Source organism: Dermacentor andersoni, chromosome 3 (genome assembly GCF_023375885.2).
Source record: "Dermacentor andersoni chromosome 3, qqDerAnde1_hic_scaffold, whole genome shotgun sequence".
Lineage (NCBI taxonomy): Eukaryota > Metazoa > Arthropoda > Arachnida > Ixodida > Ixodidae > Dermacentor > Dermacentor andersoni.
The window spans coordinates 91,066,756-91,083,604 of NC_092816.1; the positions used below are offsets into that span (position 1 = coordinate 91,066,756).

The 16,849-nt window shown below is 43.9% G+C and overlaps 1 protein-coding gene across 2 annotated transcripts in view; it reads right to left on the bottom strand.

Annotated features, from left to right (window-relative positions):
• The window catches only part of LOC126542377 (rhomboid-related protein 2-like), a 45,757-nt gene that overhangs the window by 9,897 nt on the left and 19,011 nt on the right, over window positions 1-16,849 (bottom strand). For both annotated transcript variants that reach the window (XM_055076610.2, XM_050189433.3), the window contains 6 exons: window positions 16,734-16,757; window positions 16,437-16,607; window positions 15,530-15,700; window positions 7,711-7,853; window positions 2,618-2,730; window positions 31-131 (listed from right to left, as the gene is read on the bottom strand). In XM_055076610.2, coding sequence (XP_054932585.1) covers window positions 31-131; window positions 2,618-2,730; window positions 7,711-7,853; window positions 15,530-15,700; window positions 16,437-16,607; window positions 16,734-16,757 — 723 coding nt within the window. The remainder of the gene's footprint in view (window positions 1-30; window positions 132-2,617; window positions 2,731-7,710; window positions 7,854-15,529; window positions 15,701-16,436; window positions 16,608-16,733; window positions 16,758-16,849) is intronic.

A 16,849-nucleotide genomic window follows, 5' to 3' on the forward strand; every position in this document is an offset into this window, starting at 1 on the left:
TTGAATAAGGTTGTTTAATCGTAGGCTTACCAGTATAAGTGTGGCAAGATGACCTGCGATGAGGGCATACACACCGCCAGAAGCACCAGCAAGAAAAACTTGTGGATCTGACAGTGATGATCCCAGTGATCCTAGAAAGAACAAGCGTGACAGACAATTTGAGCCATCAACAACAGCACCGCAAGCAATGTTTCTAGTAACAATGACCTGTGGCAACTACATCCCACGGCCTTCTCTAAAGAAGAAAAAAATGTCACCAGATACACTTTGCGGCTACCGTAGGATTTGAACCTGAGGCCAGAAGGTCAACGTGTTAATCACATGGCAATGGTGCTCCATTATTATTTTTAATTAATGACCAGATTCACATGCAACCCACTAGAATTCAATACATGCTATGTGTGGCAGGCATTAAAAGGTCACATTAAACGGGGCTCGCACTCGTTGATGTCATGATGTCTGAAGCCTCTTGTGTACCATATATCTAATCAGGCAAGAAAACTGAAAAACAAGGTGGAAAAGGATGCAAAAGTGTGCACCCAAATCTTGGGAGGCACAAGCTGCAATTTTCCAAGTGCATGCTAGATGGCACTATACCATGACACAGTGAACATAAAGGCTTCATAGAAGTGCATGTGATGAGCACCTTGCTAGTGCAAGTTCGTCAATATGCCCCTGAAGTGGCAAATGATGAGCAAAAGGAAGTACGCCAGCAGCATTGTGCGTAACAGAAATTTCAGCTTTCTATCGCATGCCCCTACAGTTGTAGTTTAATATGAACAGAGTGCAGTTTTTTTACTTAAAGCACTGCTATTTAGTTCAAGCCACAGTGCTTGAACGAGTTAGCAATTGTGCTTCGCAACACTTCGCGAACTGGCAATAAAATGCATGGCGTCAAGCACAGCGATCTTTTTTTCCGACTCACTGCGCTCCATAGCCGCCATTCGACGCTGCACTAACCACTTCCAGTACCCTTGCTTGACGCAGTTAATGATGCCGGCATCCAGCCGCTGCAGCCAGCTTGTGCAGTTGGGCAGAGAAAAAACAACCTTTATGTTCCTCAGGCTGGACATATTGGGTGGGTGGCACGGTGCGTGGTCCACGAAAAGCAATATTTTCCTCGCCTTAGCACCGATTTTGTTATCCAGCAGCTGCAAGAAATTGATGAAGAGCGAAGACGTCATCCACACCTTTTTGTTGAAGTTGTAGCTGCACGGCAGCGTCTTCAAGTTCTTAAAGCACCGTGGCTTTGCAATCTTTCCAACGAGCAAGGGCAGCCTCTCGGAACCATCCTCGTTAGCACAGAATAGTGCCATCACACGCTCTTTACTACGCTTGCCACCATGACAGCTGTCACCCTTAAACACAAGGGTTTGCTCAGGATACATATGGTAAAAAATACCGCTCTCATCAGCTTTGAAAACCTAACAGGGCTTGTATGCAGCAATCATCTCCGGCAACGACTCCATCCACTCGTTCACCATCGAAACCTCCACGGAAGTGCTTTCTCCGCAGGAGTGGCTGTACACAATCCTTTTTCGTTTTTTAAAGCAATCCAGCCACCCGTTCGATGCCTGAAAGTCGTCGATGCCCAGACGCAATGCCACAAGGTCCACCTTTGCTTTTAGAATGGTGCTGTCAACGTTGATCGCAGAGCTCCATGCTTGATGCAGCCACTTGACAAGAACTTTTTCTAACTTCTCATGCCGTCCTTCTTTTGCCGCTTTCCGCTTGAGCCCAAACTTATTGGCATTCTTCAATATCACTGCTTTGTTTGCCAGGATCGTCTTAAGCGAAGATTTGGGTATCTTAAGGTCCCGGGCAATGCTGGCTTTCGTGGCTCCATGCCGCTTCTCCGCTTCCTCAATAATATTCAGCTTATCGCCGAGCGACAGAACTGTCCACTTTCGGGACATCATACGTCGCATTGCTCCACACAACTCAAAACCTCAGCTGAACGCTGGTCGCTACGATTACGACTAAGAACACGTGCGATAAATCTAGGCCTCTCCATGCTACCTTGTCGGCGATCTGCTGCTGGGAAACTGGAAGGAGAGAAATGCTTCCCCAACGCGATGAGAGGCGACGCTGCCAAGAAGAGAGGGAGAAAGTGAGTATGGAGAAGAAAAAGCGCTATTTCAGCACAGCGGGCGTCGCGGGCGGCTGCTGGTGGGGGGGAGAGAAATGCTTCCCCAACGCGACGTGAGGCACCGCCACCGAGAAGAGAGGGAGAAAGTGATTGGAGCGAGGAAAGAGACCCGTGGCACTTTCCTTTCGTCTAGCATTCTGTCCCGTGCCTTGTGAGGGTCGTCGTATTACGCAGGTTAGGCATAAAATTGCGTTGGATAACCAGAGTTTTTAATGCATTGCTTCTATGGGGACTTCGCCGGGACTGCCCTAATCTGTCGTAAAACTGGGGGACGTATAACCAAGGTTCCACTGTACATGCTTATGAATGTGGTTGCCATAGTTGCAAGACAAATCTGTGACTTCATGGGCCACTGAGCAATCATAATGGCTAGATTAAGAATTCTACATGCTAGGCAAGTATGCGCATAAAGATCATTGCTACACCCAAAAAGATTGAAAATATCAGTGTAAAGTCCTTTTTACATACCAGCCACGACTCCGCCAGCATAGATAAGCATGACTCGCCACCACTTGTGGACCATTTCAAGTGGAATTCCAAGCATAAGCTGAACAAGAAGGTTGAAAAAGATGTGGAAGCCACTGAAAAATGAAAAGAAAACAATGAATGGCATATACGTAGAAAAGCAAGGACTGTGCTGCATTTCTGGTCAAAGCATGTATGGTGATGAAATTATGCCTCAAAAAGCAGGCCTATCACATAGATAGATCCTGAAGATCCAACACTCAGGGCTTTCGCACGAATGAGTCTGTGGAATTTTGACTAGTTCAAAGCCAAATTCCACAAATTCTGATTGATCTAAATGCCCACGGATTAGCAGGGAAACCAACTTTTTGTTTACTATGCACGGAATCCCATGAAGACAAATACAGACAACAGAGAAGTCATTTCGTTTCTTATGTGCCATAGATCTAGAACAAGCCTCAGAAAAAGTCTCCAATACTATCTGCATACAAGGTATCCCAGTCAATATAGCCAATTAAAAAAGCAGGCAAGGAGATAGCATTACGAGATGAACGGGGTTCTGTTTTCAGTCATCTTGTACAAACTGGGGTATTTTTCCTCAAAATGGTCGAAAATAAGCTAAATTAGTTATTAGTGTAGCATAATCAAATGCCAAATTGTTCTTCATGTTCAAAAACATAGCATTACATGGTTTCCAGCACGCTACATTTTTCTTGGTTATATTTTTCATGTTCCAAAGGTGTGGCATGAAACACACGTACGCACGCACGCACGCACACACACACACACACACACACACACACACACACAAAGCAAACTGGGCATGTCTGTGTGCAGCAGTAGCGTTCTTAAAGGGGGTTCCAAACAACTAACTGCTTGTATAAGTGGCTGACTTGGCAACAGCAGGAACGTGATAAGGCGTTGGTGGAATTGCCGGCCAATACTAAGATCAATTGTACTTTTTATAACTATCCTAAACTGGTGAGCACTGCTGTAGTTTGCACCCGCATCTGCCTGCCTCCGCTAGCGTTGGACAACAGTTACATCCTGTTACACTTACAATTATAGGCCCTGTCACTCTACACGGTCGCCAACTCAGTCATTTCGAGAATTGTGGGAAACCCCCTTTGCAAGCACACCTGTTTCACACATGAGGCACATAGGCATGCAGTCAATTTACATTTTTTCTTGGTTCACCTCCTAAGACCTCCTGAGATGACCGGGGACGAAATTCAAAATAAATCCGATAAAAAAATATAATACACTACAAATTTTATGGGTTCCATTATAGACATGATATCAGGCAGAGAGCAGTGTGGATCAGTGAGCAAATGGGAATAGCCGATATTCTAACTGACATTAAGAGAAAAAAATGGAGCTGGGCAGGCCATGTAATGCGTAGGATAGATAACCGATGGACCATTATTTAAAAAGGGAAGCGCAGTCGAGGATGGCAGAAGACTAGGCGGAATGATGAAATTAGAAATTTGCAGGTGCTAGTTGGGATCGGTTGGCGCAGGACAGGGGTAATTGGAGCTTGCAGGGGGAGGCTTTCGTCCTGCAGTGGACATTGGATAGGCTGATGATGATAACAGAGCATAAGTTTAGTTACAAGTTGAGTTACTGAGGTGTCTGGAATAAGTAGAATTAACTAGAAACCACTGCACCCAAAAGCACAGAATCGCAGACTTTAGGGACCCGCCAGGTGAGCAGAACTTTGGCGAAATTCCTGGAAACCCGGAAGTAAAAAGCAAAAGCAATGACGTCACTAATGATGTCACACACAAGAAGGTGGCATGATATTTAACCAGCTAATTAATGGAAAGCAGTTGCCTGGCGTAGACTGAACGTCTGCCTAGCGGAGCGGATGTGACATCACTTCCTCCACTCTTGCTTCTCCTCTACTGGCGCGCACGTGCTCGCTCGCTCACATCTGTGCGCGCAGACGCTAATTATATGATCTGACATCAACACCGAAGAGGGCGCATAAGGTGTGCTTCGCAAGCCGCTCACTAGGGGGCTATGCCCTGCCAGGTGGCATGCGCTGCGCTTCCTCCTCGCCCTCCCTCATTCCTCGTCCACATATCGTGCCAGGGCAAAGACGTTCACACGCTTAACCTAAAGAACACCAATGCCGAGGTGCGAGTGCCACTAAGAGACACCGAAGTCAAAGATTAGGATCGCCTACCATTTTCCTTTTGTATTTTGCACCGCAACATTAAAATGCAGAAACAAAAACTAAAACATGGAGCGGGCTGAAAACTATTAACTATGATGCTTTCTAATATGCTTAGAACAATTTGCCACTCAAGCATGAGCCATTAGACCGATGATTAATAAATGAGCTAATTTAGGTAATTAGCAAATCAAATGTGGCAGAAAAAAATACCCCAGTTTTCAGAAGACATCCATAGATAGAATACAGTTGACCTTGTCCTGACATCTCATGCCCAAATTTTTGGGGAGCTTAGCCCATGTTGACTGGGACACCTTGTATTACGCATTATTTCAAGCTTCCGTGAACGTTGCACAGCTTGAACCACTTTGACGGTCCTATTATGTTGCGATTTTCTGGAGTTGGTTAATATCCCAGAGCAACACAAGGGGCTATGAAGCTTGCATTTCTGGTTTACAGCGAAGTTGAATATACTCTAGAAGCGTACGGTGAGGGGCTAGTTGGTATAGCATTACGAAATCCAAGAAAAAACTGCGCAAAAAAAGGGACAAGACAAATGGTGGTGCAAACGATGGTGCATTAAACCAGTTGTTAGTCTGCGCCCGTGTCGTGTGGTTCTTTCTTTGTCTTGTCCCTTTTTTTGCGCAGTTTTTTCTTGGATTTCGTATTGAATATACTGCTTAATATACTGTTTGATGGCACACTTTTGAACTTTAGAGTGAACCTTGCAAAATATGTGATTGAGAATGCAGGGCACCATGGGCAGGTTGTGAGTCTTCAGTGCGTTCTTATCATCTAAGAGAAGATGCACATTTCCTCTGCAGAAGCACAGGGCTGCTCCACGCATTAGCGTGGTCACCCTTGCCAGAGGGTTGATGGCGATCGCCATCTTCAAGAGACTCCCATGTAGGACAGGCACCCCCCCTTGGGCATTCCTGCTGTTCCATTAGTATAGAGAAGTCCATATAGCATGCCTTGCGTAGATGAAATGGGCTCTTGAACAGACTTTGAACCAAGCTTCAGAGAATCACTTCCCAGTACCAGCTCCACTCCCTTACTGTGACATGCAGTGATAATGTCCAGTGAAATTTCATCGCCACACACAATATTTTTGAGAGCTGGAAGTGAGTCGTCCTTGCTGACGAAGTATTGCACTTTATCTACGGAGTCGCATACTCATACGGAACTTTCCATTTGCTAAAGAACAAATGTTGTGGCCTTGAGATAAGCATTGTCTGTGACTGGTTAGGAAACCATGCAATAGTGCACCAAGGAGTAGCTTGAGAGAGCATGCTCAAGGCCCATCTTTCAGTTGATCATAATGATTCTCTAACGAGGCACTTGACCCAGGGACAGCATTTCAGCCTCAAGCATTTGGCATTTCTCCAGGAGCTCCTCATAGCTTATCCAGTGAAGTTCTTTCAAGTCTTTGCTCCAGTAGCTACAGGCCTTCTTGTTTCTGTTCATGCTCTGTCCATTAAGAAGGGCTTCATACACAGTTGTCACTCCTGTTTCGCGCACAGTACCAGCATTTGCAACTCTTATCCTTTAAGGACCTGGAAACATTGTGGATTGACAAGGGATGAGGTTAAGATCCTTCTTGCTCACAGCACTCATACATGACTGGCAGGACTCTACGCGACAGGGACATGGAGGAATGCATAGTGCACATTTCTAAGTTAATTTTGATCATGTGTGCGCTCTTGTGCACCCCATAATTGGTATACAAATGTTTTTGCATTCTACTCCCATGACTGACTCTGGCCAAGCACTGAATTCAAGAGCCAAATGTCACAGTAACTAAGCCACAGCCAGTAACTAGCACAAATAAGCCTTCAGGCAGACTGTCTAGCCAATGTACTTATGTGTGGTTATTTGCTGTGATCACAACACATGCCTCAGCAGGCCAGTTTAAGTCAGCTTGACAGACACTTCTACTACATACTCTACATCTACTTAGGACATAATACATAATACATCTACTTAGGACAGGTAGTGACTGCAGATCCGGATCATGAGACTGAAATAATCAGAAGAATAAAAACAGGCTGGGGTGCATTTGGCAGGCATTCTCAGATCATGAACAGTAGGTTGCCATTATCCCTCAAGAGAAAAGTGTATAACAGCTGTGTCTTACCAGTACTTACGTACTGGGCAGAAACCGGGAGGCTTAGGAAAAGGGTTCTACTTAAATTGAGAACGACGCAACGAGCTATGGAAAGAACAATGATGGGTGTAACGTTAAGGGATAAGAAAAAAGCAGATTGGGTGAGGGAACAAATGCGAGTTAATGACATCTTAGTTGAAATCAAGAAAAAGAAATGGGCATGGGTAGGACATGTAATGAGGAGGGAAGATAACCGATGGTCATTAAGGGCTACAGACTGGATTCCAAGGGAAGGGAAGCGTAGCAGGGGGCGGCAGAAAGTTAGGTGGGCGGATGAGATTAAGAAGTTTGCAGGGACAACACGGCCACAATTAGTACATGACCGGGGTAGTTGGAGAAGCATGGGAGAGGCCTTTGCCCTGCAGTGGGCGTAACCAGGCTGATGATGATGACAGACACTTAAGAACTGGTCTCCTGCACTGATTAGGAGAGTGCCTGAAGAGCTGCTGCATTACTGAAGTACACTAGTAGTTTGTTTCGCTCAGCGCAAACCTGCACATTGCTTTTACAATAAATTCTTCTCATTATTTCGTCAGCCTATGATCTCCAGTATTACGTGGCTAAGTGGATGCGTTTATGAACCTTACTGTCACTCCTTTATTCTATTCACTTTATTTACCAGTGTAGACTTCATGCATTATTTACCCCTTTCTCTCAAACTCACCCTGTGACGTACTTATTTTAAATAACTCAGTACCTCTCTCCAAAGTACAATATTTAGGTGGGCACAGCAATGTTAACATCGGACCTTACCCAACATGTATTAACATGTACGTAAGGTAACGCCAAGCTTCTTTTCGGCGCCGCGGGTTGTAGATGAGTGGGCTGTCTCTTGGCACTGGGCCTGTGGCTGTGAACTCTCCAAGGGTCACACAATAGTAGATGAACACGGCAACCTGTCAAGAGGGCAAAATCAAAGAAAACAGTGAAGTGTGTGAAGTATTGAACAGCAAAGCCATGCAAACTTGGACAGCAGTGGCTAAAGATAACTGAAACTGAGAATGTCACTCCTCCTACTTGTACACTACTACTAGCCAACCGACTGAGAGAGAGAAAGAGATGTATTATTAAAAAAAAGAAAACTGAGAAGTTGGCCTGTATTACCGAGTTCTAGCCTGCTACTCAATGTTGGGGTAAGAGGTAATGGAAAAGGGGAGTTAGAAAGTGAATATCGTAAGGAGATAAAATTAGATGTGCATGAATAAAAACTAAAAAAGCCGGGAACATCTATTGTAGTCACATACCCAGTTCAATTTCTCTTATAAAAGCTTCACAGGCCTTCTCGGCCTGACACAGAGTATTTTGGCCACGGACCTAAAGGAAGTATTTCATAATGTTGCCAGTTATCAAGGCAAGTGAAAGATTTAGCCAATGATTGCTTCTCTTCCAAGTACGCTGAGTACGCATGGAGCATGCAGTCGATAGTCTCCAGCACAGTGCAGTTCTCGCAGTCTGGACTGTTTGCATGGCCAATAACAAAAACGGTAGTGCTGAGCAAAGCCCATGTGAAGTCTCAATCGTTGTGAAAGATTTACACGGCTTCTTTGGATGTCAATTAAGTAGACTGATGAAGAAAAAATCAAAGCCCCTTTCTTAAAGAAAGATGGTTGAATGCGAAGTTTTCCCCCAATGCAAACTGAATCAAAGTCAAAAGTACTAAGCTAACGACCATGCAACGAACCCAAGAAATGCTGAGAAAGCCGATGCTATGCATATGTGATTTGATTGCTTGTTTAGGATTGTATTTTTTTAACGTTGAAGTTGAACGAAGACACACAGCCTTTATTTTAGATTATATAGTCGTTGATTACACGCACGCACTCACATTTTCACGGACGACTCTACGCTTGCACAGCACTGCCTTGTGATCGCTGTAGTAGACGGTCAGAGGCGTGACACGCGTAATACGATGCAGATATACTGGGTCTCCCAGTTAACTTGGACCAAGATTTTAAAAAACCAAGAGCTCTACAGAAATTGCACAGATTGCATAGTAGCGACAGTTGTGTGTACATACAGCCAGTATTTTTTCAATCACGAAGTATTGATTCACCGCTGTGAACTTTTGAATTATTGCTTGAATTGCGAACATGTCAATTACAAAGTTGTAGGGCACCTTAAGTAACCTCGAACCAAGCATTTATTTCATGCTGAAGTGTGCCTGGTAGCTTTTCCAAGAAAAAACAAAAGCCCACGAAATATGCGAGATACGAAATAGATACGCGCTCGCGCGCCACTACTCAAGCGCCTCTAAAGAACAATTGAAAGATATATGGCTGCATTCGTTTATCGCCATATCGTACAAGGCTTCGTCATGTAGGATGGCTCGAGAAGTTTCGTGGCCTAACAAGTGTGATGTGATAAGCATCAGCATCGGCAGACGCAAGAATGTTGTGCTCAATCATGAGGCACTCGGGATAGCTTTAACCTTAGCACAGCATGAAACAAAGCTCCTAAAGAAATTCAAACAATGTAAAAAAAAAAAAAGTGCGCAATAGAGCTCAAAAAAAGAAAAAAAGGAAGCTCTCGCAAGAACAGGAAAGAGCAACTTGGGAGTTTATTTCAATCAAAAATAAACCAAAAGCATGTAAGGTGTCTCAGCTGCCCACAGAGAAACATCCAAAGGTGCAACCGGTTTAGCCATTTACCCTTTCTGTCTCTTGAACCCCAAAAAAAGAGGCAAAACAAAGTAGTTTTTTACATATTTCTATCTTTGTCACAAGCTTCCTTTATGTAAGGGTAGGGCGACATCATGAAGGTGCGTTAAACAGTCACATTTTATACCAGTTTTCAGCGGTTATTTTCTACTGCCCCTTAGAGAACATGCTCACACAGGTCACCGTCTTAAGCAGTACAGTACTAACTTCTTTCAAACACTTGTGCTACTGCAGCTTTGACCAATGACGTTGGAATCTCATGGCAGACTCTACTTATTTTTACCCTTAGGTCATCCAATGTGGTAGCTTCGCTGCTATACATGCAATCTTTCACATAGCCTCACAAGAACAAGTCCAGCGGTGTCATGTCCAGCGACCTTGCAGGCCAGGGTACAAGTCCACGCCAGCCACTCCAATGTCCAGAAAAAAACTTGTTGAGCCATACTCGAGACTAACTACTACTATGCGCAAGAGCACCATTGTGTTGAAACTAGACGTGCCGAAGGTGCAATGTTGCAGCAATGTTTCAATGTTGCAACAGATGTCATTCACAAGGTCATGAGCATGTCATTGATGTAACATTGCGTCGTCAGTGTGTTGCCAAAAAAAGATGGGTCTGATGATGTTGCCATCAAAAATACTGCACCACACATTAAATGACCACTGGTACTGGTGTCGCATTTGTGCCAGCCAGTGGGGATTCCTATCTCTCCAGTAGTGTGCGTTGTGAAGATTAACTTGTGTGTTTCTGGAGAAATTAGCCTCATCCATCCAAAGCACGCGAGTGAGAGAGTCCGGTTCTCCTTCACATTTCGTGAAAATCCAATGGGCAAAGCCAAGTCTGTTTTCAAAATCTCGGTCTTCAGGTTTTTTATGAAAATGTGCATTGTATGAATGCATATGATATTTTTTCAAATCCTCCACACTGATGACCTTGAGGTTCCGGCCTCCGCACTGGCATCGCGCACACTACAGTGAGGGTTAGCAGCAAAGAATATCAAAACATCCGTTTCCGCTTCTTGAAGTACCGTCGCAGTCCTGAGTCACTTCCTTGTGGAACTACCTGTCTCGCAAAGGACTTCGTACGTTCTAAGTATTGTTGACGGACTAGGGCATCTTCCACAATGCTACATCCGGAATAGCTTGGCTGCTTTCCTCTTGTTGCCATGCACCGCCCCCAAAGCCAGGATCATTTTAGCCTTCTGATCATTCGTAAAGGGCATGACTGTCTTCTTGAAGAGCAGGTCACTGGCGTGGTACCATGGAGATCTCCCGTTATTATCTACGCACTGGCATGTTAAGCAAAAATGATTTACGTAATTGACAACAGCATATGCTGGCCATACAGATCCGTCAAAACGCATTAGATGGGCATAGCCTGCGCAAGGTTTCTTTCTATTGCTAAATGGAACAAAAGGAACGTACGTTCCGGGCGCGCCCATCTACAGAACAAGTCAAGTGCACAAAATTACAGTCCCAAGTGCACTGTCACAGTATACCTGCTTCAAAATGCCCCCTACTACCCCCTACAGCTCCGCTATGCTTAGCAAAATCGAGCTGCCACTGCTAGTAAAGCCATGTATCTGTGGCTATTCACTTGGGAGCGCTTGAGTAGCAGCATGCGAGCGCGTATCTATTTCGATTTTGGATGTTTCGCATGCTTTTGTTTTTTCTTGGAAAAGAACAATGAGGCAAAGCTGAGCACGAAACAAATGCTTGATTCGGAGGTTATTTGAGGTGCCCTATAACTTTGTAATAGATATAGTTGCGATTCAAGCAATAATAAAAAGTTGACTCATTAAAAGCAATTCATCAATATACTTCGTGATAACAAAATACTTGCTGTAAGCACACATGACTTCGGCTACTATGCAGTTGGTATGATTTCTCTTGAGCTCCTGGGTTTTTTAAAAATCTTGGTCCAAGTTAACTGGGACACCCGGTATACAGTTCGTCTGGGTAGCATGGTGTTCAACCATAATTCTTTAAGAAAGGGGCTCCGACTTTTTTTTTTTTTCAGATACTAAGACGAGCCCGTGTTCACACACTTGCGACAGAGGTGGTGTTATGCCTAGCACACGCAACTTGTGCTTCCAGTGAACTTTGTGCACATGCGCTACTCTTGCTGAGCTCGTCGTTTCGCGCCATTATCATGCACTGACTGGCTGGCCAGTTGACGCTGCCACGGTACTGCGAATGTAAACTGTAATGTTCTATGCAGATGTGTAAGTTGGCTTTCCTGCAGTGCATGAATCAGTGAAACATAGAAAGCTTCGCTTTAATAACACCTACCGATCTTGTAATGTAGCTGAAGGAATCAACTTGTGCCTACACTGTGAGATGTGTGTCATGCCCTCCAGGGAACTCTGGGGAACATGGAAAACACACAATTGTCCTGCACTCTCAAGGATATCAAGTTCATAATGAGGAAGAAGATAACCTTGGTGCAGTACTTCCAAGCATACACTGGCTCGGCACTCTTTGGCCATACCTGGCACTTGTGCCACTAAACAACACATGTTCATTACTTCCAAGCATCTTTTGAAATGTGACAATTTGAGGGCTGTTGCATGAAGCACAGTGTTGGAAAGAAGCCTGCCCCATTATCAAAAAAGTTTTCCAATAATTCTACATGCTCGCAGCAGTTATAATACCTATGGATGCTTCAATAGTTGTTGCAACAGCCTGGTAATATTATGCATCCAAGCCACCACCATTTGGGATATTGACTCGCTTTGGTCAGCTGCAATTCTATGAGAGACCTAGGCACAGGGTCACAATAATCATGCGCATTGGAGAGCTCAACACTAAGAATGCTGATCCACGAGTTGGGAAGCTAGGCAATTCCAGGGGCAGTGACACATGGCACAGAGAGTTCTTAAGTATGCCAGAAATATTCCTAAGCAAGAGAAGTTTTGAAAGAGAAAGATTTGTCATGGGATAATTATTCAACAGCAAACATGGCTAAGCGACTTTATATGTCTCTTAGAGACACAACATTGCAGATAATATTGGCCATCTAAGGATACCTATGAGCTTGCAAGATACAAGTCTACTTCTGTAAATCAGACTCTGATGGTACTAACAAAATTGATTGAATTATCTTTCAAGTCAAATGAAACAAAAGGCACCAAAAACGACTAAACAGATCACTGATTCATTCAGCAGTTTTTGTCTAATTTTAACATGCCCCTGAAACAATTGTGCAGCTACTTTATATAGGTTCAAAGCAGAACAATAATACAGAAATGACATTACAGCTTCTAAACAAAGTAGAAATCCAAGGCCCACACAATTTTCTAGCAAGAAAAATGTAGCACGCCTCCAATTCTGGCACTCAAAAAGATGATGCAGGCAAACTTTACTTTCAAAGAACAAACATTTATTTACACTTAATGTACATATCCCCACTATCAGACTACACTTTATTGCTGTGCATGGACCGTAACATATCATCCTCCGTATGGTCCATTGCTCATTTTGATATTCTCAATTGATCAAATGACTCTGCAACAATCGAAAATGAGGTGGTGGTCTACATTGAAACTAACGACATTGCCAGTACGCCCTGCAATGCCTGCACTTCTCCGGAATGTCATAAACATGTGAGTGATGAAAGTTTGTTGCCGTTGGCTAGCATGTAAAATAACTCATATCTTGAACGAGCTTTCCTAGACATAAACATGTAAACAAAAGTTACTCTTACATTAAATGCTAAAGTTGAGAGTATTGAATGGATTCCCCAAATTGGATGGATTCCCCAATTGGATGGAATGAATTCCCCCCATTGTTCTTCAGCCTTCAAGTTATGGCAGGCTTCTTGACATGCCAACATGTCTTTACTGATGATTCAGATGCTTGTTTTGAGCTTGTTCTTTATTGAAACATATGCTGTTCTGTGTGTTGCATGGCCAATTTTAATAAATGTATGCACTGTTCGCTTTACTAGTCTGAGTGCTTGTAGCCTCTGCCTTAAAGGGGTATGAGCCATCGCATTTTTGCTTGCTTACGGGGTATGAGCCCTTGCTGATGATGACGTATGCTTGTTTTGAGCTTGTTCTTTATTGAGACGTAGGCTGTTCTGTACGTTGTATTTGTGATTCTAATGAATGTATGCACTGTTCACTTCACTTTGGCGAGTGCTTGTAGCTTATGCATTACAAGGGGGATGAGCCATTGCATAGGCGCCGAGCTTTCAGCCTGCCGAGGGGGGCAGGGGCCAAATTCACACATTCTCTTTTTTCATTTGTTCCCCCACGATTCCACATCTTCACATTACATGTGCAATGCTCTAACCAATTGAGCTACCGTGGTGCCGTTTTCCCATCCACTTTCTGGGGTTATGTTTCAATACTAGAACCAACCACGGAAGCTCAATTGGCAAGAGCATCACATGAGGAACACGAAGAGGTGGGATTGTTCCCCATCTGCGGCCAGTTGTTTCTTCATCCATTTTCATTTCTATTAATTTATAATTTATTTAATTCAATTAATAAGCACAAGTAATTTCCCTTATGTTGTCCTTGGTGTCTGTTTGCTGGCTTCTTATCGTATGATTAATAAAAATCTGGCCCCTTGGTTCCCTTTCTTCTCACACAGGACAGCTCGTGTGTTTCGAAGTTCTTTTGGACAATACAAAAGCAGATCAACACTTGCTCCTTGGCAGACATGTGCGCTGTCTCATCCATGATCACGGCATAGTGCCCTGCTTCACGAACCTCATTTGCGAGCGGCTGGAGAACATCACAAGCGAAAATTTCCATTTCGTTTAACATGTCGTGGGAGAGCCGCCTGTACTTGGTTCGAGAAAGCCATGGCTGCAGTTCTGGAGTGTCATTGGCACGATGTTTACTTCCTGCATCATCATGACCATGTGCTGCCAATATCTGGCATGGTAATTACTGCAATGAAGGTGATTTCGCTATCAGCACTTTCCCTGCATCTTCCATTTCCTTTTTACTCCCAATTACACAAGCAGTTGCATCATTCACCCCCCCTTTTCATAGCTGTGGTTCCACTCATGGGTGCACAGTGCAGATTCGAGGCCTGATGACTTTTAAATCTCAGAAGAGCTTCCTTCCAGTTAGAAAACCCATTTTGCACAAATGTCAAGCCAGAGTCCTTATATCTGGAAGTATTTGGAAGAAAAATGTTCATCTCACAAGCAGCACGACAGGTCTCACAGTGTTTGGCACTCCACCATTCACTCAAGATGGGTGTAAGGCTGTGGAGCTTAACATAGAGCTCAGAGTCCCATTCATTTTGCTATATACATTTTATTTATATCCGCAAGGATGATGTGTAGCCTCTGCCAGGCATACTTTTAAAGGTAAGTTTGCAGTTGATGTTTTGAGTAAAAAGTTGATTTGGATGTTCAGGAAGGGTTTGAAGTCTCAGAAGAAAATGGGCACGAAAGAAACACCTGCACTTAATAATTCGCCGTTCATTTGATTCTGCACAGAGACTTGGAGCAGTAGACGTTCAGAGAGCTCCCATTGCCAGTTGGAATCCTGATGATGAACTGGATCTAAATCTCTTGGTGTTGTCACGCTTTTCCTTTGGTGGTGCAAGACAAATCTATTAGGCAAACCTTTAGGCAACTGTAGTTCTTCAGTCGATTTGTCCAAAACTGTACAAAAGACATGATGTCTCCTGATCCCATTGCTTATCTCTGGGGAGAGGGGGGGAGGGGCAGTGCCCTTTGCCCCCGGAAAATTTTCGGAGGGGTCTCGAGGCCTCCAGCTCCACCCCCCCTCCCCCGGTAGTTAAAGCTTGTAAACCATTGCACTTTTGCTTGCTTAGGGGGTGTGAGCCATTGCTGATGATGATAATTTTTTTCACAGACGGACATGGAAAATGCCGACCACCGAGACGCTAACAGCTTCCCTATAAAATGACAAAAGATGTGCACCTACCTCAATGAGACTGACAGTGATCACGAAGAGAGGTGGTTGCATGCAGCTATACTCTTCAAGGTATCGACGCACCACTGTGGCTCGCTGTCCTTTAGGAACAACTGTCATTGCAGCATAACGAACCAATCTAAGGAACCGTGGTCTGTGTTCAGCCAAGTCAGAGGCTTGTACCTGTAGGAAAATAGGTTTTTTCTTCTCAGCACTCACAACTGACGCTGACACAACACAATCATTATAATGTAAGAAGTGAACAGCAAAAGAAAGCAAACATCATGTGTGGAACATGTATACAGTTGTCAAAAATGAAAATGTTTACGACACTGCATGCACAAACTGTTTTCACCAAGTTTTTAGCAATAAGCCATGCACATGTGTGTACATTTACAGCCCCTGTCCCAGCTAACTTGTAGCAACAGTTAAAAAATATGTAGGAACATTCTAAGGGGACCATAAAGAAAGCCAACTATGTGCATTTGGTATTCTAATCCTCCTAGAGTGCTTCAGCCCATTTTTAAACATTAATTCGCAAAAGTCTGCTGGGACACCCTGTATGTTGCATGATATATTTAACAGCAAGATGCATAATAGCACTAAGGATGCGATGCATACAAATTTCTGCAGGGTTCTGACGTATAATAGTTTCCTTAGGTCTGGCCAACACCTTGCAACTGTGGCAAGATTGAGAAGGAATGGTCTACTTTATAGGTAACTCTAGAAAGGCTATATGCTTTCCTGTCATTGGAGGTCAATTTCAACCTAACTTCAGGGCTATAACTAGTGCAATTTATCACTTTGAAAGCTAGCGTGATCACGCGAATCTAGCTTCAAAATAGGCTGTACGTGAAATGCGGAATAAAGGAGCAATAGCTGTGCTTGATAGCAAAACGAAATAAAGAAAGGGACACACCATTTTTTTGAATTCTGCATAAGAAAGTTTTCGGTTGGAATCCCAGTCGGCTCTCTCGACGATTTCCTCGAGGACGCTTGGAGGAATGTCGTGCTGAAGTTCCTCATTTTTTTCGTGCAACAGCTGCAGGATATCCTCGAGCGGAATCTCGCCATCGTGGTCACGGTCATACTAATTACGGAGCGTAAAAGAGGGCGAGAAAATAATAGTATAGAGGACAACTTGAATGACGCAAACGTGCGACATCTACACGTATTCAACTTACCAATACGCTGACTCTGCAAAATGTGCACTCACCTTATCAAAGATGGGCCTCCACAGCTGAAAGCGAGAAAACACAGGACTCGTCAAAGTTCAATTAAACATGCGACACAATACGAGCACATTAGTAACGAGTCCGTTCAAATCGCGCG